The 17,113-nt window shown below is 39.3% G+C and overlaps 1 protein-coding gene across 1 annotated transcript in view; it reads left to right on the top strand.

Annotated features, from left to right (window-relative positions):
- PTDSS2 (phosphatidylserine synthase 2) overlaps window positions 1-12,242 on the top strand; it is a 42,078-nt gene extending 29,836 nt beyond the window's left edge. The window contains exons 9-12 of the mRNA XM_082191585.1: window positions 900-1,014; window positions 1,977-2,122; window positions 9,009-9,194; window positions 9,954-12,242. Coding sequence (XP_082047711.1) covers window positions 900-1,014; window positions 1,977-2,122; window positions 9,009-9,194; window positions 9,954-10,098 — 592 coding nt within the window. The 3' untranslated portion in view covers window positions 10,099-12,242. The remainder of the gene's footprint in view (window positions 1-899; window positions 1,015-1,976; window positions 2,123-9,008; window positions 9,195-9,953) is intronic.
- Window positions 12,243-17,113: the final 4,871 nt, after the last annotated feature.

Raw genomic sequence — 17,113 nt, 5'->3', positions numbered from 1 at the left:
TTTCAGATGACACTGGCGGGGTTGGAATAACTCTAACAGTAAATGATTACTATGTAAAAGAGATAAAATACGTGACCATAAAAATTATTTGATACTTACCAAAGGAGTGGAGGGAAGCTCAAGGCTCGGCAGAGCCTAAATCAACTTTGTATTATACATATGATTTGTGGAACGGATATAATATGTGCAAGTTATGTAATGGATTTTGTATATGTCTATATGTATATATATGTAATATCAATAAAAATTTATCGGCAACCCCCCCCCCCAGTTAATATCCAATATACAACAAATGTGAACATATAACAATAGCTAAATGGCTAGTGATTAGGCTGAACAAATAAAGACCATATTGTAGAAAGGAACTATGGCCAAATTGCTTTCTGTAAAGAAAAATTGTCTAGGAGCCATATGTGAAATCTCTTAATTTAGGATATTTACCACTTTTTCTCAAATGGTCTATATAAATGTGTATTGACAATTAACCATTTAAATAATGAATCCAGTTTTAACTAGAGGGATAGCCAAGCTCAAATCATGTTCACTTCCAAACAAATCCATGCTAATTATTGATTAGTATGATTATAGCAATACAGGGAGTAAGACAGTAATCTTGAAATATGTACAAAAGTTCACTGATATTTGAAGCAAAGTAAGTTGATTTTGTATAACTTAATAAGCAATTTATTCAAACCTTTCTGGCTTAGCTCAAGGTCTAATATCTAAACAAAGTTAACAAATCCACCAAATTTATTCCCAGCATCCTTGAGCTGCAGTACTGACTATGGAACAGAGTTTTGGGTATTTGAATAGATAGTGAAATAAAAATCATAATTTAGTAACTTGTGACATGGTTAATGCCGCACTTTTCATGAGATACTTGTGATTTTCTCCCTCAGAGGAAAAATGAAGAGAATTGCCTTCCAATTCACGCCATACAGCTGGGTTAAATTTGAGTGGAAGCCAGCATCCAGTCTTCGCAGATGGCTAGCAGTCTGTGGTATTATTTTTATAGTAAGGACCACTACTTTCTTGTAGTTGCACCAAACTGACATAAGTGTTTAGAATTCTTCTTGCTTTTTAACATTACGAAGATGGAGTTCTCAAATTCTCCCCATGTCAGAAAAAGACTCATTGAGTCTGACATAGTGAAGGGTAGGGTTTCTCTAGCAGCATGCCTATATTTATCCCAGGAGCAAGGCAATTGCAAGAAGTAAAGGAGAGAAGAAACCATCTGTACCCATAGCATCTGCAAGTATCTATAAACTGTGCAGAGTGTGCTAATTTATAGCAGGGATTGCTATTTCATTTATTAGAAGCCATTTTGGCCCAATTAGTGTGTAACACTAAGCCTAAACCATGGCTTAACATTAATGAGCAAATGTGTGGGTTTCTGGAGAAAAGATTGCAACCTCTTCTGGTCCTGATGCTGTGAGCTAAGCCATGATTTGGTTTAATATTGCATCTGAACCTGGGCTTATGGTTTAGCTTGCTGTAGACAAACCTCAAGCTGTAAGCCGTAGAACAGAGCCTGGCTACAAGTCATTGTTTGTCTGGAGTGGAATAAGCCACAAACTTGGAATTGGGCATAACATTAAGCCAAGCTATGACAGCCCACAGAAGCACTAGGATTAGAGGAGCATAATGGTTGCGATGTTCTCTTGGGGAACCTGTTCAATGTTTGGCTTAACATTGAGTGAAACTAGGTCTTTGAGTGTGACAGAAGTGGGGTAAATTTTTATTAAGTTCCCTGTTAATACCTGTGCAGGGAAGCCAAGAACATGCTTCCCCATTGTTCCACTGTAGTATAGCTAAAGACCTGTGTGGTTCTATGATTCTGAAGTAAGAGAAAATCATTCTTGCAAGGTACTGCAAGTATATTCAAATTCCTATACTTAAGGATTTACAGCATGTTTTAGATATGAATAATTGGAAACCACCTGAAATTAAGTGATTGAATGGCACATGTCTGTCAGTTTTTATTAGCAGAGTTGAACACTTTTTACTTGAAATTCGTCTTGTGGATGCCTCCAGAACACTATCTGGTCCTGCTGCGGCTTGTCTTTTATGTGAATGTGGGAGGTGTAGCCATGAGAGAGATCTATGACTTCATGGATGATCCGTAAGTGGTTACTCTTATTCAGGCTTATTTGCTTAATTTTAGAATTTGTGAGAATTGCTGCATTTTAGTTGCAAAAAATATTAGGGCAGTGGATGGATCAGTCTGCTGCTGCTAAAACACCTGTAGCCTTGAGAAGAGTTGCAGTTTTTTGTTTTCAGACACAAAATATATCATTATTTGCCAGTTATATGCTTTGGATTGCAAAATGTCACTTTGCTGTGTGCTGTCCTCAAACGTTACCACACAACAACCTGAAAATATGCTCATGATTCATATTAGCTTGGGCACAGTTAGCTTTTGCATAGAACAGCACTTTGAATGGCCTTTTCTAAGGGACTGAATGATTGAGGGAAATAGCTGTGTCTGGAGGGTCTAGCTATAAGACCCTTCTTATATCTTGTTCCTTGAGATTTTCCAACAGTTCTCTTTCGCGTCCTATACATCTTTAGAATTTTATAAGTGTCTGCCCTCGCATGGCAGTGCATGCACTAAACACCTGCCTGATTAGAGCTTGTTCCTTCTGCTTCCTTGTTTAGCAAACAGTAGGACCCAGATCCCTTAGGTTGAGTTTGGTTTTGGCTTAGTGGTGATGGAACAAACTGGCTGATCCCACTACTTAAGCTTATTGTTTCTTCACTGACCAACACAAAAAGTGTCTGTGTTCAGAATCTAGGGTTCCAATACTTTATGAAGATCAGTTTCACTTGCAAGTCTTTGACTCCTAGAACTGGGAAGAAGGGCCCAACCTGATTACTTAGTCGGATTTCAGGACATTCAGCAGTGACAGGCCATTCCCTGCCCCCTGGTGTTGGACCTACTGATTTGGGATATACTTCCTGCTTTAAGGTAAGAAGAGGCCTCCGTTTCTCATTAGTGAGCTCCTCTCCTCAGCACCCCGGCCCATCTTCTAGTCCTTGTGTTTGAGTTGGAAAAACATATTGTCTCTTGTTCTTCTGCCCTCTGTTCAACTACATGGCATAACATTGGAACAGGGGAGCGTCATAAGTCACCAGTGCCTCATTCACCGTGTTGCCATTCTTTGCTAATTCAAGATGCAGAAATTGATGACTACATGCAGCAAAGAGAGCCATCATGAGTTATAGATGAACAATATTCTACTACTTGCTTTTCTTATTACTAAAGTGATAGCACATCCTAGTTCTGCAGATGTTCCAGATCCATATGAAGTTAAGAAGAATTTCCCCACTCTCACATTTTCCGCTGATAAGAATGTTGGAAGCAAAAGAACTGTCTCCATAACTGCTTTTTTTCCTCCCTAAAAGGCATCTTTTCAAACACAACGTATATAATTCTCTGAAAAATCTTAGCCTTTTACTTCTTTTCTGATACCTTCTACATCATTTTATGAGGAAGTCAGAATGATTTATCAAACAATTCCTAAATAATAATATTTGTTTAGAAGAACCATTTCCTGCAAAACATCCCAGATTTTACTGTGTGTGCATGCTACTGTCATGCAGCAGGAAAGCTGCTCATTTAAGAGTCTATAAACTTAACATTCATTTGCAAATGTGATTTTTATCAGTCATTTTCCATCTGCAGCAAAAGATTTGGGAGTGTATAGGCCCAAATGTGGGAAAACTTCTTGAATTCAAGACAGAAGTGAAGGCTCTTATCCCTGCCTTTCTAATGGCTAACTACACGTGCCAGATGACAGAGTAATCAGCTTTGTAATCAGTTTTTCTTTTGTTTTACTGATGCTGCGTTCACAAGAGTCTTTTTGTTCTGAGGCCTTTCTACTTCATATATTCTTGGCAAATATGTTTTGCCTTTCCCTAAACAGTTTTTAGCATTTCCCCCCTACTTTCCTTAGTTAGCGGGACAGTTGCCTGCGGCTTTCTTCTTTCGTTTCTTGCTCAGGTAGGCAAAACTACCTAAGCTGCCTCCCTCCCAATAATGGGTGCTTGGTTCATGGCATGGGGGGAGGGCTTTAAAACTCCTTTCAATATGGCAAGGAAGCTCCTATTACAGCCAGCAACAGCCTATCTTTTCTTCCTTGGAAAGGCCACCATCAACAAGACATATGGGGCCTGTGAAACTTCAGAAAGAACAACATGCTGGAACAGCTCCCTATTTGTGAATCTGCTTCTGGGAGGAGGTTCTAGATGCCTCACAACTGGAAGCACAGCCCCTGTGAAAGTGGTAACAAACAGGTGTACTTAAAGCAAAATGTTGTATTGATCTACTGGACTGTATCCACAAAGCCAACCATATACTGTGAGCAGTAAGATGGCAGGGCCACTTAACAACTGAGGAGGCTTGACTTAGAGCCTGAGGATTTCTTTGCTGACAAAATGCCAAGGCAGTTTGGACGTTTGAACTTTCTGGGAAATTTTTAAACGGCAAGATACTTGTCTTGAATTCCTGATTTCTCTTTGAAAATCTTTACCACTTGTACCTCTTTCAAAATGGCTGGTCGTTCTTGGTTATGGTGGTCAAACGTCTCCTTAAAGGTCCCATGTTTCTTTTTTATCCCTGTTGATTTTTGGAAGAAAATAATCTCATGAAACTAGCTGAGTCACTCATTTTTGCTTCTCTGAACATATCAGAAAAAAATTAGGACTTCAGATTGGTTTTAGGTTTGATTATTTTAACAATCTTTGGCATAGCCAAGATCACATTATTGATTTAAATACCTAGGTTTGATTCAAAAGGTTCTAAAGCTGTCTTGCAGTGGAGTCCATCCTCAGCACACCAAATAAGCACCAGTGTGTTGACTGTTTTAATTGTCCTGAGAGTAAAATAATTCTGTGAAATATGAACAATAGCACTGATGTTCAATACAGCTCTCAAAGGCAGCTCTTTGTAAATAGATACAATTCTTTGTCATTGAATTCAAGTTTGGTTGAATGAATCTTGCCTTTCAACAGCACATTGTAAGGCAGGAAACTTTCCACTGTTACTGCTTCTTAGTGGCTTCCTTATTGATTGCATGCTTTGTAGGAGATGGAGAAGAGTAGCTTCTGCTGCTCTGCCTCCACAATCAGCTTGTCAAATACATGGAGAGAGATGTAGGGGACTATTATCCTGAATTTAGTAAAGTATTTTCATCATGTTGTATTAGAGTGGTACTCAAGTCAGTCCAGAACAATCTTGAAAAATGAAGAAGGAAAGTTAATGACAAGCTACAGTCCATCACAGAACAGAATAACCTGAAGTCTCCAATATGGATCAAGTAAACAACTGGGATTTTTAAGGATCTCATCCTGAGTACACTTTGGCCAGGTGTTGCTGTTGATTATTTATTAAATTTGTATACACCCTTCATCTGGAGATCACAGAGCAGCTCACAACATAAAAATGCAAAATGAGAATGCAAAATACAGAATAAAACAAAAATAAACCAATAACATCCCTGCTACAAACACATTTAAAAGGACATGTTAATCAGCCCAAGGCCTGGTTAAAGTTCATATAGAGAGAGTTTGATTTGCCCTCTACACTGAAAAAAAAATTGTTGGAATGAGATGCAACAGCCAAACTTCAACAGAAGGCAGCACTCCCCCCCCCCCAGCTCTCTGTAAATTTAGATCTTTTCCCAATAGTAGAGCAGGAAATTGAAAGCCCAATCACTCATATTGTTGCTATTCAGTACCTTTCTTTTTTCAGGCAGACAATGTTGACATGGTCATTGCCACCCCTTCAATCTTAAATAGCCTTTTAGTTCCTTTTCACTATCATGCTGCTCTTCATCTCTTCCCCCAGTTCTGCCATGCACTTACCTATGGCTACCATGATTAAGTTTCACTTTGCAGTTTGTTGTGCTGTGTTTTGAGAAACATGGAAAACTGGATTGGGAAGATGGGAGGAAAGTATTCGTGTCATTCCCTCTGGATTATATAAATAATGCACTGTTAAGGTTATTTTCAAAGAATAAGGTCAAGATGATATGGAATCAAAGCAATTTGATGTCAGTGGTGGGTGTGTTAGTCCTAGATAGCTAGCTGATGGAAGCAGGTATACCAGTGGTGGAGTTTTGGTTGGTCTTATCTCTTGGAAGTATCCATTGGGGTTCCTGACAAGTTTTGTGGAGAAAGGTTTGGACCATAGAAGTTTCCCTACCTGATTCAGGCCTAAGATCACACATGGCTTACGATCCTTGATATTAAAAGCATGAACTGAAGACAAATCAGGATGATAAGGTGAAACCTAACAACAGTGGGAGTCTAAAAAGTCCTATTATTATTGTTAAAAAAAATAAATAAATAAATAAATAAATAAATAAATAAATAAATAAATAAATAAATAAATAAATAAATAAATTTGTATACCGCCCTATACCCGCAGGTCTCAGGGCAGTTCACAGGATAAAATCACAATATAAAAACACATGCTAAATAGGAACACAGGGCATCACCACATTTGAACTGAGACCCATTTCTTTTTGTGGTAAGATACTTTATTCAGGTATTTGAGAAATAGTCAAATTACAGTTTGTTAGAGGCTGCAGAGACCTGGGAGTTCTTTGCCCCTCTGCTGCATTGAACACCAAGACTAGATGTGAGTGGTATGGACTTTTCCTGAATAGTATTTCCTTTTTTAAGAGTAAATGGGTGGGTTTTCTCCCATATGGGTTCTACCTGATTACACTATTTTTGCACCCCCCTCCCCCGGCCTACAGTGGCTTACTCATCTCAGACTTTTTGGAGTTATCTCCTTTGCAATCTTCCGACCAGTCTAGTTTGTTGCCCTGACATTGCTTACAACACATTGTAGTTTGGAATCTAGGGGCTGACCGGTAGAGAGCCAATCTGTAGATGACAGTCTTGCTTTACAGTATTCTTGTGCAAGGTGGAACATCTTGAAGGGCTTTTTAGTGCCTTCTAGCTCTATGTCATAGCTGACTGCAAGCACATAGGTAAGGGCCTTATAGTAAGACAGACTACTGAACCAGCTAATTTGGTGTTGCCTCATTTGCCTAGCAGAAAGATCTCATGTAGAGGTTTTTCTCAGCGATAATATCGGAGATCTTTCATCTGGAAATACCAGGGGTTGAATCTGGGTCCTTATATGTGCAAAGCATGGCTTAGTGATAGAACATATGGCATATTTCTTTTTCCACTCTCTAGAAATGGGCATGAAAATGCACTGTTGATCTAGGGTAGAAAAATCTCCCAAGTGTTGTCTGGAATACCAACTAGATTTGTATCATTTGTACCTGCAGTCCTTCTTATTGAGATATGAGATAGCTATGGGAGACCCTGTTTCTCAATTTTCAGTGGATATTCTCAAAATTTTGAAAACATATGCTCTATCCTTCCAGTGCTATCTGGATGCTTATACACTGCAGTGTCCTTGCTCTATTTCCCTGGTTGAAAGCTTGTTCACCACTGTCCTATGAAAACTAGCTTTTCCTGAAAAATTGTCAATCCAGTCTGTTTTATTTGTGATTGTTCTTCAATAGTAAATCGTAATCACTTTGGAAATCCTGTATTGGTAGGCAATATTTTAAGAGGCAGTTGAGAGTTGCAAGATTTTGAAAAGATTGCTGAATTCTTTTTTTTGCAGACTGCGTTCATGGCTATATAGATATTTAGAAACACCTAATATATATGTTGAAGCCATTATATGTTGCATATGTTGCATATATTTATTATATGTTGCTGAATTCCTTTTTTGCAGACTGCGTTCATGGCTATATAGATATTTAGAAACACCTAATATATATGTTGAAGCCATTTCCTAATGCCCTGTGTGACCAAAAAACTGAACACAACAAAAGCCATATGTCATTGTCGGTTCATCAGCTTCCACAAAGTTCTTTGGAACAAAGCAAATACTTTACAATCTGGAACAGCTGAGAGGTCAGAAAACTCTGTCTCTCATGCTTGATTCTGGGATCATCAGGGACACAGGGTCCACCCAACCTCACTGGCATTGCTTTGTGTATGTTTTCACTTTCCTCCATATAAATTAATGGTGTTCATTCCAACAGAGAAAATTTATAGTATTGCCAGCAACCCTGACTGGCTGACCTAGCCATCATCAACAGAGACTTCAGCTTAGGATAGGAAAAACAGAACAGTGCTCCTTCCCATCCTGCTGAAGGCGGTTCCAGTGTAGAGAAAGAAGGGAGCAATGCACTTCTGATGTATTGCCACCAATATCTGGATTTAAGAGGAGGGAAGAACTGCCACTTCTCTGTGTTAAACACAGCTGCAGAGTTGGGGCTGTGAAAATAAATCGTCCCACTCCACTCTTCCAGGGCTGGAGGAAATACTTAGTTTGGAGAAACAGGACAGGCCAGATTTGGAAAATCGTGCCCTGTCAGAAGGAATTGTTTGCAGGAGGGAAATGTCCACACACACCCATTGGGCAACATTTTAATGCTAGTAAATAGAATAAGGGCAATAAGGATTAACTTTTCTTGCTATAGCAGTGGCTATTGTTTAAAAGTTTCCTTGTGTAGATTTTTCCAGGAAGTGTGTGTTTTAAGGCAACAAATAGGGGATGTGACTTTTTATTTCCCACTGTAGAAACAGATAACTTGGGCATGCCTCTTGAAGAATTTTGGTGGAGCTTATTTTGTTAGAGCTTGTCACTTCAAAGTTCATTTGCTCTGTCATGTTACTGAACAATAAAGTTCTCCTTTGTAAATAAGGGGAAATTGCACACTAGATTATTAGCTTGTCAGCTGTTAAGCCACACAAAATTGCTATATATTTTTTCAACCTTCAGTGGTAGAAATTAGAAGGGCAGTTGTTAAACTGTATCTTCCTTTTTTTTTAATTGCTGAAGAACAAAGCTATTACATAGTATTGTGTGTAATATGGTCTTGTTATCAGAGAAGTGCCTATTCTGTTTTTGTTTTAGAAATACCATTTTGAATGTATACCTATGCACTAATGCTGTTTTATTATTGCAGAAAGTACTATAAGAAGTTGGGTCAGCAAGCATGGCTGGTTGCTGCTATTACAGCTACAGAGTTCCTTATTGTGGTAAAATATGATCCCTACACCCTGACATTGTCACTTCCTTTCTACATTACTCAGTGCTGGATTCTTGGAGTCACACTTGTGCTTATTTGGACAGTGTGGCGCTTCTTTATTCGGTAAGCAAGGGTTGAATTCCTGACTGGACTAGGTGGACTCATGGTCTGATCCACCAGGCGTCTTCCCACAGTGCTTGCCAGGGCATACCCTGGAACTGGCTCACTGCATACATTTTCTCCCTTTCTCCATTGCTGCAGGCTAATTCCCGCTCCTGCCACTTTGCTTAAAGCCACTGGGCCAGAATCAACTAAACGAGATAGTGGAAGCCAGTGCCCCCACTCTTCTCTACCAAAAAGGCGGGGAGGCATGTATATGTCAGGAGAGTCCCCCAGAACAATGTACAGGGGGGAAGACTGGAGATTTTGTTCTGTCTGGCAGACAGAAATGCATGTGCTGATGGAATGGTTGTAATTGTTCAACATTGAACCTTCAGCTCTAAATCTGGGGGAGAAAATGGGAGCAGCTGCTTGCACAATGGAGAAACTGAATTGATAGTGGCAACTTGCTCCTTGTCTTTTAGTAGCTGGACAGTTGGAATTGATGGAGTTTATAAAGAAGTGGGGGGCGGAGCAAATTTGTGTGCGGGGTGGGAAGGATAATCTCCAAATCCTGAGGTATTTACACGGCTACTGTAGTTGCTGTAGAATTATCACTTTGGAACTAGGAAATGCTTTGAGGAACTCTGAGTTTGGTCATATAATTGCCTCATTCAGGGAAATGAAAAGAAGCAACCAAAGGACTAAGCTTTTTTCTAAATTTATGGTGTTTCTCTTTTTTTCCTCTGATATTTTTCTAAAATGTATTTGTTTTATTTCTAGAAATATCACCTTGCGGTATAAAGAGATAAGAAGGCAAAAACAAGAACATAAATATGGGAAGGACAATTGTTTAAGCAATGGTGATGGACATCCTGTACTGGCAGATGAGCACAGTGGGAATAAACTCAGAGAGAAAGAACTTTGAACTTGAGTAATGAATTAAGGACTGAGAGAGTTATTTTTCTTGCAAGTTTAACCCTCCCTAGTTTTGTAAGTTTTGATGTTTTCTCATGAATGAGAATCCTTTTGGAAAAGGTGCCACCTAATCTCTCTTGAGGAAGGTGTTTACAACTAACGCTAGAAGCAATTCTTCCCCCAAAAGGAGAACTCCACCTAAGTGTGTTATAAATGTCTGTCATCTTACAAAATGGAGGATTAAACAGGTGCAAAGGGAATCTTAGTAGCCTCAGTTCTGGAAAACCATGGCTGTTTGTGGGGTGTCAGGAACACATTTTATGGAATAAATATGTGCACTGTGAAAAACAGTTTGGTATTTTCCGCTGCGACTACCTTGGACTGTGGTACTAATATGTCCTCATCCATTCATTTTCATTCAACTATTAATACAATATCAACAAAATAAATGGAGAGATGCAATTGAAGCTCGAGAACAAACTGCATAACTTTGCACAATATACTATTGCAAACAGCTCTTGGGGGGTCCTGGATCTAGTTGCCTATGTCTCAAAGCAAAGGTGCATTACCTTGAAACAGCCTGCTAGTTTTATACTGCATCCTCTTGATACCAAATACCTCTTCAGTTCATATTTATCCTGGTCTTAGGCCAGAAAGTTTAACTTTCCTGTCTGTTAGCTAAATAGAGCAAGTGAAGGCTATAATGAACGTGAAAAATATTTAATCCACCAAAGCCGTGTGTTCTTTGCCTTATTTTTCTACCACTGAGCTGGTTTCTGCTCTTGCCTTGAGTCTTAGGACCGCCCCCCCCCTCAGTTGCACATGGCAGAGCATGTCATATGATCATCCAGAACTGTCTTTGTTACTTCTAGAGTTTAAGCTGCACTAGATAAGGTGGAGTTATATCGAGGCAACTGCAGTGTGCACAGTCAGCCACTATATGCTAAAAGGCTACTGCTCATGAAAGCATCCAGTCCAAGAACTCTGGCTGTCTTATTTGTCACTTGCCTCCTAAAACTCCATTGAACAAATGGGAGTTTATGTTACAAATATATTCTCTACAATTAGAGTTGTCATAGGAACGGGTTTCACATTCCTAAAACAGTTGTGTGAATATTCTCCTTAAATGTAACACTAAATTAATAACAAAATAACACTGTCTTAAATCTGTTGAAACTTCTGGAAATTTGCTTTGAAATGAATATCAGTTAAAATGTTAGCCCTGCCCTCCCTCCTCTCTCTCTCTCTCTCTCTCTCTCCTCCCCCAATAAAATCTCAAAAATGCTGCGGGTTAAAGCACAATGCACAGACCTTGGCTTCATTTCATGTCAATACTTGAATGGGAAAACAAGTCTGCCTTTGCCTTGTTTCTACAATGACACTAATGTTCTCTTCTTAAACAATAGACACTTTCAGCAGGGCAAAATTAAAAAAAAATTCCATATAAATGAATCTTAGAAAACTCAGCAAATGAAGTAATTTTTTTAGCATATAAAATGACTGAAGGAACTCTGTTTCATGATGATCAGAATGAGGAAGATCATATGAAGCTTATTTCTTGATTTGTGCGAGATTTACTGCTGTTAAGTCACTGAATGGGTGATGTTTATAATTAGGATTTTTCAGCTGTTCAGTAATAAGAAATACTATGGCTATAACTAGGCATTAACAGACATCTTAAAAGAGCAGATGCTGAGTTGAGCTGGTACATAAAAACAAGCCTCTCCCCACATGGAAGCAGTAGGTTTTTGAAGTTGTTCAGGTTAATTTTGTACCTGTTTTGTGAACTGACTAGAGGTAGTACCAGTGTACCTGTGCTAATGTGGCCCTCGTTTTTCAAGGCTTGCATAGGCATATAGTCCATGTCTGTTTTTGTACTAGTAAACTCTGCCCCCTTGTAATTTTGTATTGTTGTGTCCTCCATGTATTCTGGTGGTAACAAGTGCAATGGGGAGAACGTGAAAGGAATTTTAACTTTGTTTTGTTTTTTGAGGAACCAATTGTGTAAAAGTTGAGGTATAAGGGGGGTGGATTGAAGTTGACCTCCTCTTAAAACATTACTTTTGTACTGATCTTTATGTTTATTGAAATATTGAGTCTTACAGTTATAGTCTGGATAACTGAACAGATGTAATAAAAGGTTGTTTGCTGGTGTGTCCTGAATTGCAAATTTTGTTTTGTAGGGGAGTGGGTTCTCATTGACTACATAGCTGTGATTATCTAAGAGTGTTGGAAAAGCCTAACTCATTGAAGAGTTATTAACGTAGCTACACTAAAAGTAGATAATTAGGAACATTCTCTTAACTTGCCCAAGGTTTAAATAGGCACACCTAGGTCCTGTTGGTTTTAAGGGAACATGGATCTGTATTGCACCAAATTATTCAGGAATATCTTGAATTTCCTGTGGAAGTAAAACAAAATGGTTACAGATCAAATCACATTTCTTGTTCATAAAGCTGGGGGACCAATAGACAAGGAGAAGCTGATTCATGTAGACTTTCCATTAAGCACGAAAAGAGCTTTCAGATTTTTCTTCAGGCTACATTTGTCACACTTGCAAGATAGTTAGCCTAGAGATATGGCTGTAGTGCTAACATTACACAAGAGGCTCACTGCCAGTTCTCTCCTTGCTGGAATATCAATTTCATCATCTGTGAGGTTTTGAAAACCAGTTATTGACCTCTTCTTCTGAGTTTCTGAAATCTGACCTCTGGCTGTGGAAGTGCAGTGATGCTTTCTCCCCGTGTTCTATCTTCCAGAATTAAGGGTTCACCAGGAGCTTGTGTTGCAATGCCATAATGTAAAATAGGTGTCAAGGAGTACAGAATGAACTGCAGCTGTCTTGTTACTAATATTACCTACCATATATTTTAATTTAGACACTTGCGTAAGCAAAGGTGTATGAGTGCCATCTGTTTATAGCCATAATCCTTATAGCTGTTTTTGCATCAGTACAGAGGTACTGAGCACATGGCCAGGTTCTGGTAAATATGGGTTTTGCTTGAAATGTAAAATGGATTAAATTCCCTATTACATTTTTTTAATGTATATCATACCTTATGCGCTATTTGCCTATTGGAACTGACTTTAGTTTTAGGCCATGTCCAATAATGCATAGGAAAAAATAAATATAAAAGCTATTGTTTCAATTACTCTAGGCTTTAGGTAAAGGAAACTCTGGACTGTGTGGCACAGTAAACACTGCCTAATTAACATGTGATAGCTGTGTTTGTACAACACATAAAATATTCTGGTGTAGACTAGAGTCAAATTAAGTATGGAAGGAGAGGAAGGTTGGTCTAGGAGAAAAATAGTATGGTAGTGGGGACTACAATTGATAGGAATTACAGAGAAAGATAAACCAAAGAAGCCTCTCCTTAAATAGAACCTGTTCTGGACCATCCTTTGATTTATCAGACACTGCCTACATATTTCTAACTCTTTCTGAGAGCAGAAAAATCTCAGGAGCCCAAATTCCAAGATGCTACACTTCCTGTGTGACTATAAATCCAACACTCACATTGAAAGATGCTGATAACAGCCCTTGCTGCCTTGGTACTATTTCTAGTTAATTTGAGCTCAGAAATACGAAAGTGATGCTTAGTGTGAAAAGGTAAATGAGCTGTCTTTCAGAGTCTGTCTGAAAAGTGTTAAAAAGAACTTAGCACTTGTCTGAAGCCTATGCTGTTAAAAAAAAATGCAGAGAGAAAACAGCTTCCATTTATGGTGCAGTGCTTCTGGGTGCCAGCCTGACATCTTTGCAAAGGAAGTGTTGTTTTCTAAAGACAGAATTGTAGTGTTGAAAGGGATGATGAGGGTCATCTAGTCCAGCTACTGCAATCCAGGAATCTTTTGCCCAATACAGGGCTCGAATTTGAAAACATTTATGAGCTGCAGTGAGCTAATGAACAGTTATTAGTCCTGGCTTCAATACGAAGACCTAGGTTTCAGTCGTTGGGGGGTCAAGGAAGGAGCAAAAGTAGATAGGTTCTCCCCACCCCCCCGGCTGCCACATACTAATCTGTGCCCAAAGCCCCTGTATATCCCCGATCTGGCTCAAAAACAAAATCACGCAAGAAGGCATCACTTGCCACAGGCATTTTGATCTATTGGAGCACATCATTGTTTCCAGCAAGGATGTTCTGAACTGAAGGCTGTATATACATATATACACTATGTATAGTACACTATACATTTAAAGCATATTGAAAGCATATTTCTCTCGAAGAATTCTGGACACTGTAGTTTACCCCTCACAGAGTTACATTCACAGCAACCCTTTTATTTGAAATATTATAATCCACTTTTTCCAAAAATATTGTGAGTCAGTTTACAACATATAAAATTCAATAAAGTCAATCTTCTGTATATATCTAAAGCATAATTAAAAACCTCAGTAGGTACAGTATACAGTTAGGGAATTCCACATGGCCTGCTTGTACTGGGTTCTGTTTCACAGTCACACAGGGCATTAGAAACTGGCTTCTATTTATATAATAAGGTGATTCAGAAGTCTATATAGCCACCAATGCAGTGTGCTAAAAGGAATTCAGCCATCTTCTAAAAATTCACATTATTTCCAAGGTGGTGTACACTTTGCTATTTTATTTAATTTGTCTTATCGCCTTTCATCCATTAATTTAAGGGTTGCTCAAAACATAAAGAGACAAGATTTTTAAAAATGCATAATAAAAACAATAACAAAAAAAACCCACCTCACAAACCGATACCCGCTCTCCCACAAACACATTTAAAAGAGTATAGGATGTTAATCAGCCTGGTTAAGAGGAATGTTTTTGCCAGGCACCTAAAAGTGTATAATGAAGGTGCCCGCCAAAGCTCCCTGGAGAAAACTTTCCACAAATGGGGAGCTACTGCAAAAAAAAGGCCCATTCGCATGTTGCCACACACTGGACCTCTCGTGGAAGAGACATGAACAAGGGCCTCAGATGATGATCCCAGGTTCCAGGTAGGTTCATATGGGGAGAAGCGGTGCTTGAGGTATTGAAGCCCTAAGCCGTTTAAGGCTTTATTGCTCAAAACCAGCACTTTGACTTGGGCCTGGAAACTAAATTGGCAGCCAGTGTAGTCAGGCCAGGATCAGTGCTAAAACCATTTTGCCTCAGTGAGCAACCTGGCCACCAAATTCTGTACCAGCTGAACTTTCTGAATTATCTTCAGAGGCAGGCAGAGCGGAGACAAGCAGTAGTTTAATGGGAACAAGCAGCTGAACTGGGCAAATGCTCTCATAAGAGCCAGGTTTTAGTTGCTCCCAAAAAAGCAAGGAGCAAGAGAGACAAATAAACCCACTTGGGGAGCTCTTTCCACAGTCTAGTTGGAAAAGTCATGTCATGGGACTCACCCATGAAATGTCAGGCATTAGGAGGACCATTAAGCAGCTTTGGCTGTTTAGCAGAGCGCCTGGGCAGACTCACATGGAAGGAGTGGATATTTCCCCCTAGATACTGAGGTGTTAACAGTATTTTAGACTCTCACATGTACTAACTCAGAACTGTCAGGTTCATAGTTCAGTTTGTCAACCGCTACGTGTCACCAGTAAGCCACTTAAATAAATGTTAATTTTGCAAAATGTCTTTTGATTGCGGTGTCCTGCTCCCATGCCCCCAGTCCTTTTTAACTGAAGAATACAAGGCTTGGTCATGTTGCATTTAGAGGCAAAACTAATTCAGACTACTACACTGGAGACGGAGAAATCTGTGCAACTAATTTTCCTACAGTTCACTAAGCAGCAGTTGGACAGCAAGTTGCATCAACTGACAGTTTGTTTTCCGGATGACCTAGAAACACAGCTGCAATTCTGTTTCCAACTGATTTGGGTTTTTCTTTTTCTTTTTAACTAACAGTCTGAAGATGAGCATAGTTAATGTTTCGTTTGAACAAAATGCCAGTTGCAAAAGCAACAGCATGTGCTAAAATCTGCTCTGCTCTCTGGCCGCAATGTAATTTATCCCAAAGAGAAAACAAATATTGTAGACCCTTTTTGAGCTTATGAATTGTATTTTATTTATTGAATTTATATACCGCCCTATACCTGGAGGTCTCAGGGCAGTTCACAGAACAAAACCAAAAAATAAAACCACGATATATATAATAATAATAAAAAACCTAATGACACCCCTCCCCAAAAGAGAAACATATTTTGAAAGGGCCTAGGATGTCAATTAAATCAACCAAAGGCCTAGTTAAAAAGGAACATTTTTGCCTAGCGCCTAAAGGTGTATAATGAAGGTGCCATGTGAACTTCCTTGGGAAGAGCATTCCACAGACGGGGCCACTGCAGAGAAGGCCTTTTCTCATGTTGCTACCCTCTGGACCTCTCAAGGAGGAGGCACACGAAGGAGGGCCTCAGAAGATGATCTCTGGGTCTAGGTAAGCTCATATGGAAAGGGGCAGTCCTTGAGGTATTTGTGGGGAGTTTGGGACAAGGGTTAAGGTTCTGTTTTTAAAATGTTCTGATTTGAAAGGTCAGCAAGTAATCCATTTTGCTAAAGCACACTTGGCATAGTCTAGGCTCAACAGTCACCAGTTTTCAAGAACTGGCTTCTAAATCCAGATTTCAGATCTGAACGTTTATATTGTATCTGAAAGGTGCCTTTTTATCTGTTTTGCCTTGTTCATCTTAACATTTATAGCCTGCCTTTCCATGATGCATACAGTCCAATTATATGTGTGTAAGAGAAAAAGTTTTCTTCTGGCTGTTTTTAAATTTTACAGGGTCAACAAGTAAAATCAACTCTGTTCCGAATATAATAATAATAATAATTTATTATTTATACCCCACCCATCTGGCTGGGCCTCCCCAGCCACTCTGGGCAGCTTCCATAGGAACCAAAAATACACTAAAATATCACACAGAGCTGCCTTAAGATGTCTTCTGAATGTCAGGTAGTTGTTTATCACTTTGACATCTCGTGGGAGGGCGTTCCACAGGGCGGGCACCACTACCGAGAAGGCCCTCTGCCTGGTTCCCTGTAGCTTTGCTTCCGAAGTATTCTTTGATAGCC

Source organism: Podarcis vaucheri (genome assembly GCF_965113315.1).
Source record: "Podarcis vaucheri genome assembly, chromosome: 1".
Taxonomy (NCBI): Eukaryota; Metazoa; Chordata; class Lepidosauria; order Squamata; family Lacertidae; genus Podarcis; species Podarcis vaucheri.
The sequence above is the reverse complement of the archived record's forward strand: the minus strand, read 5'-3'. Positions and strand labels throughout refer to the sequence as shown.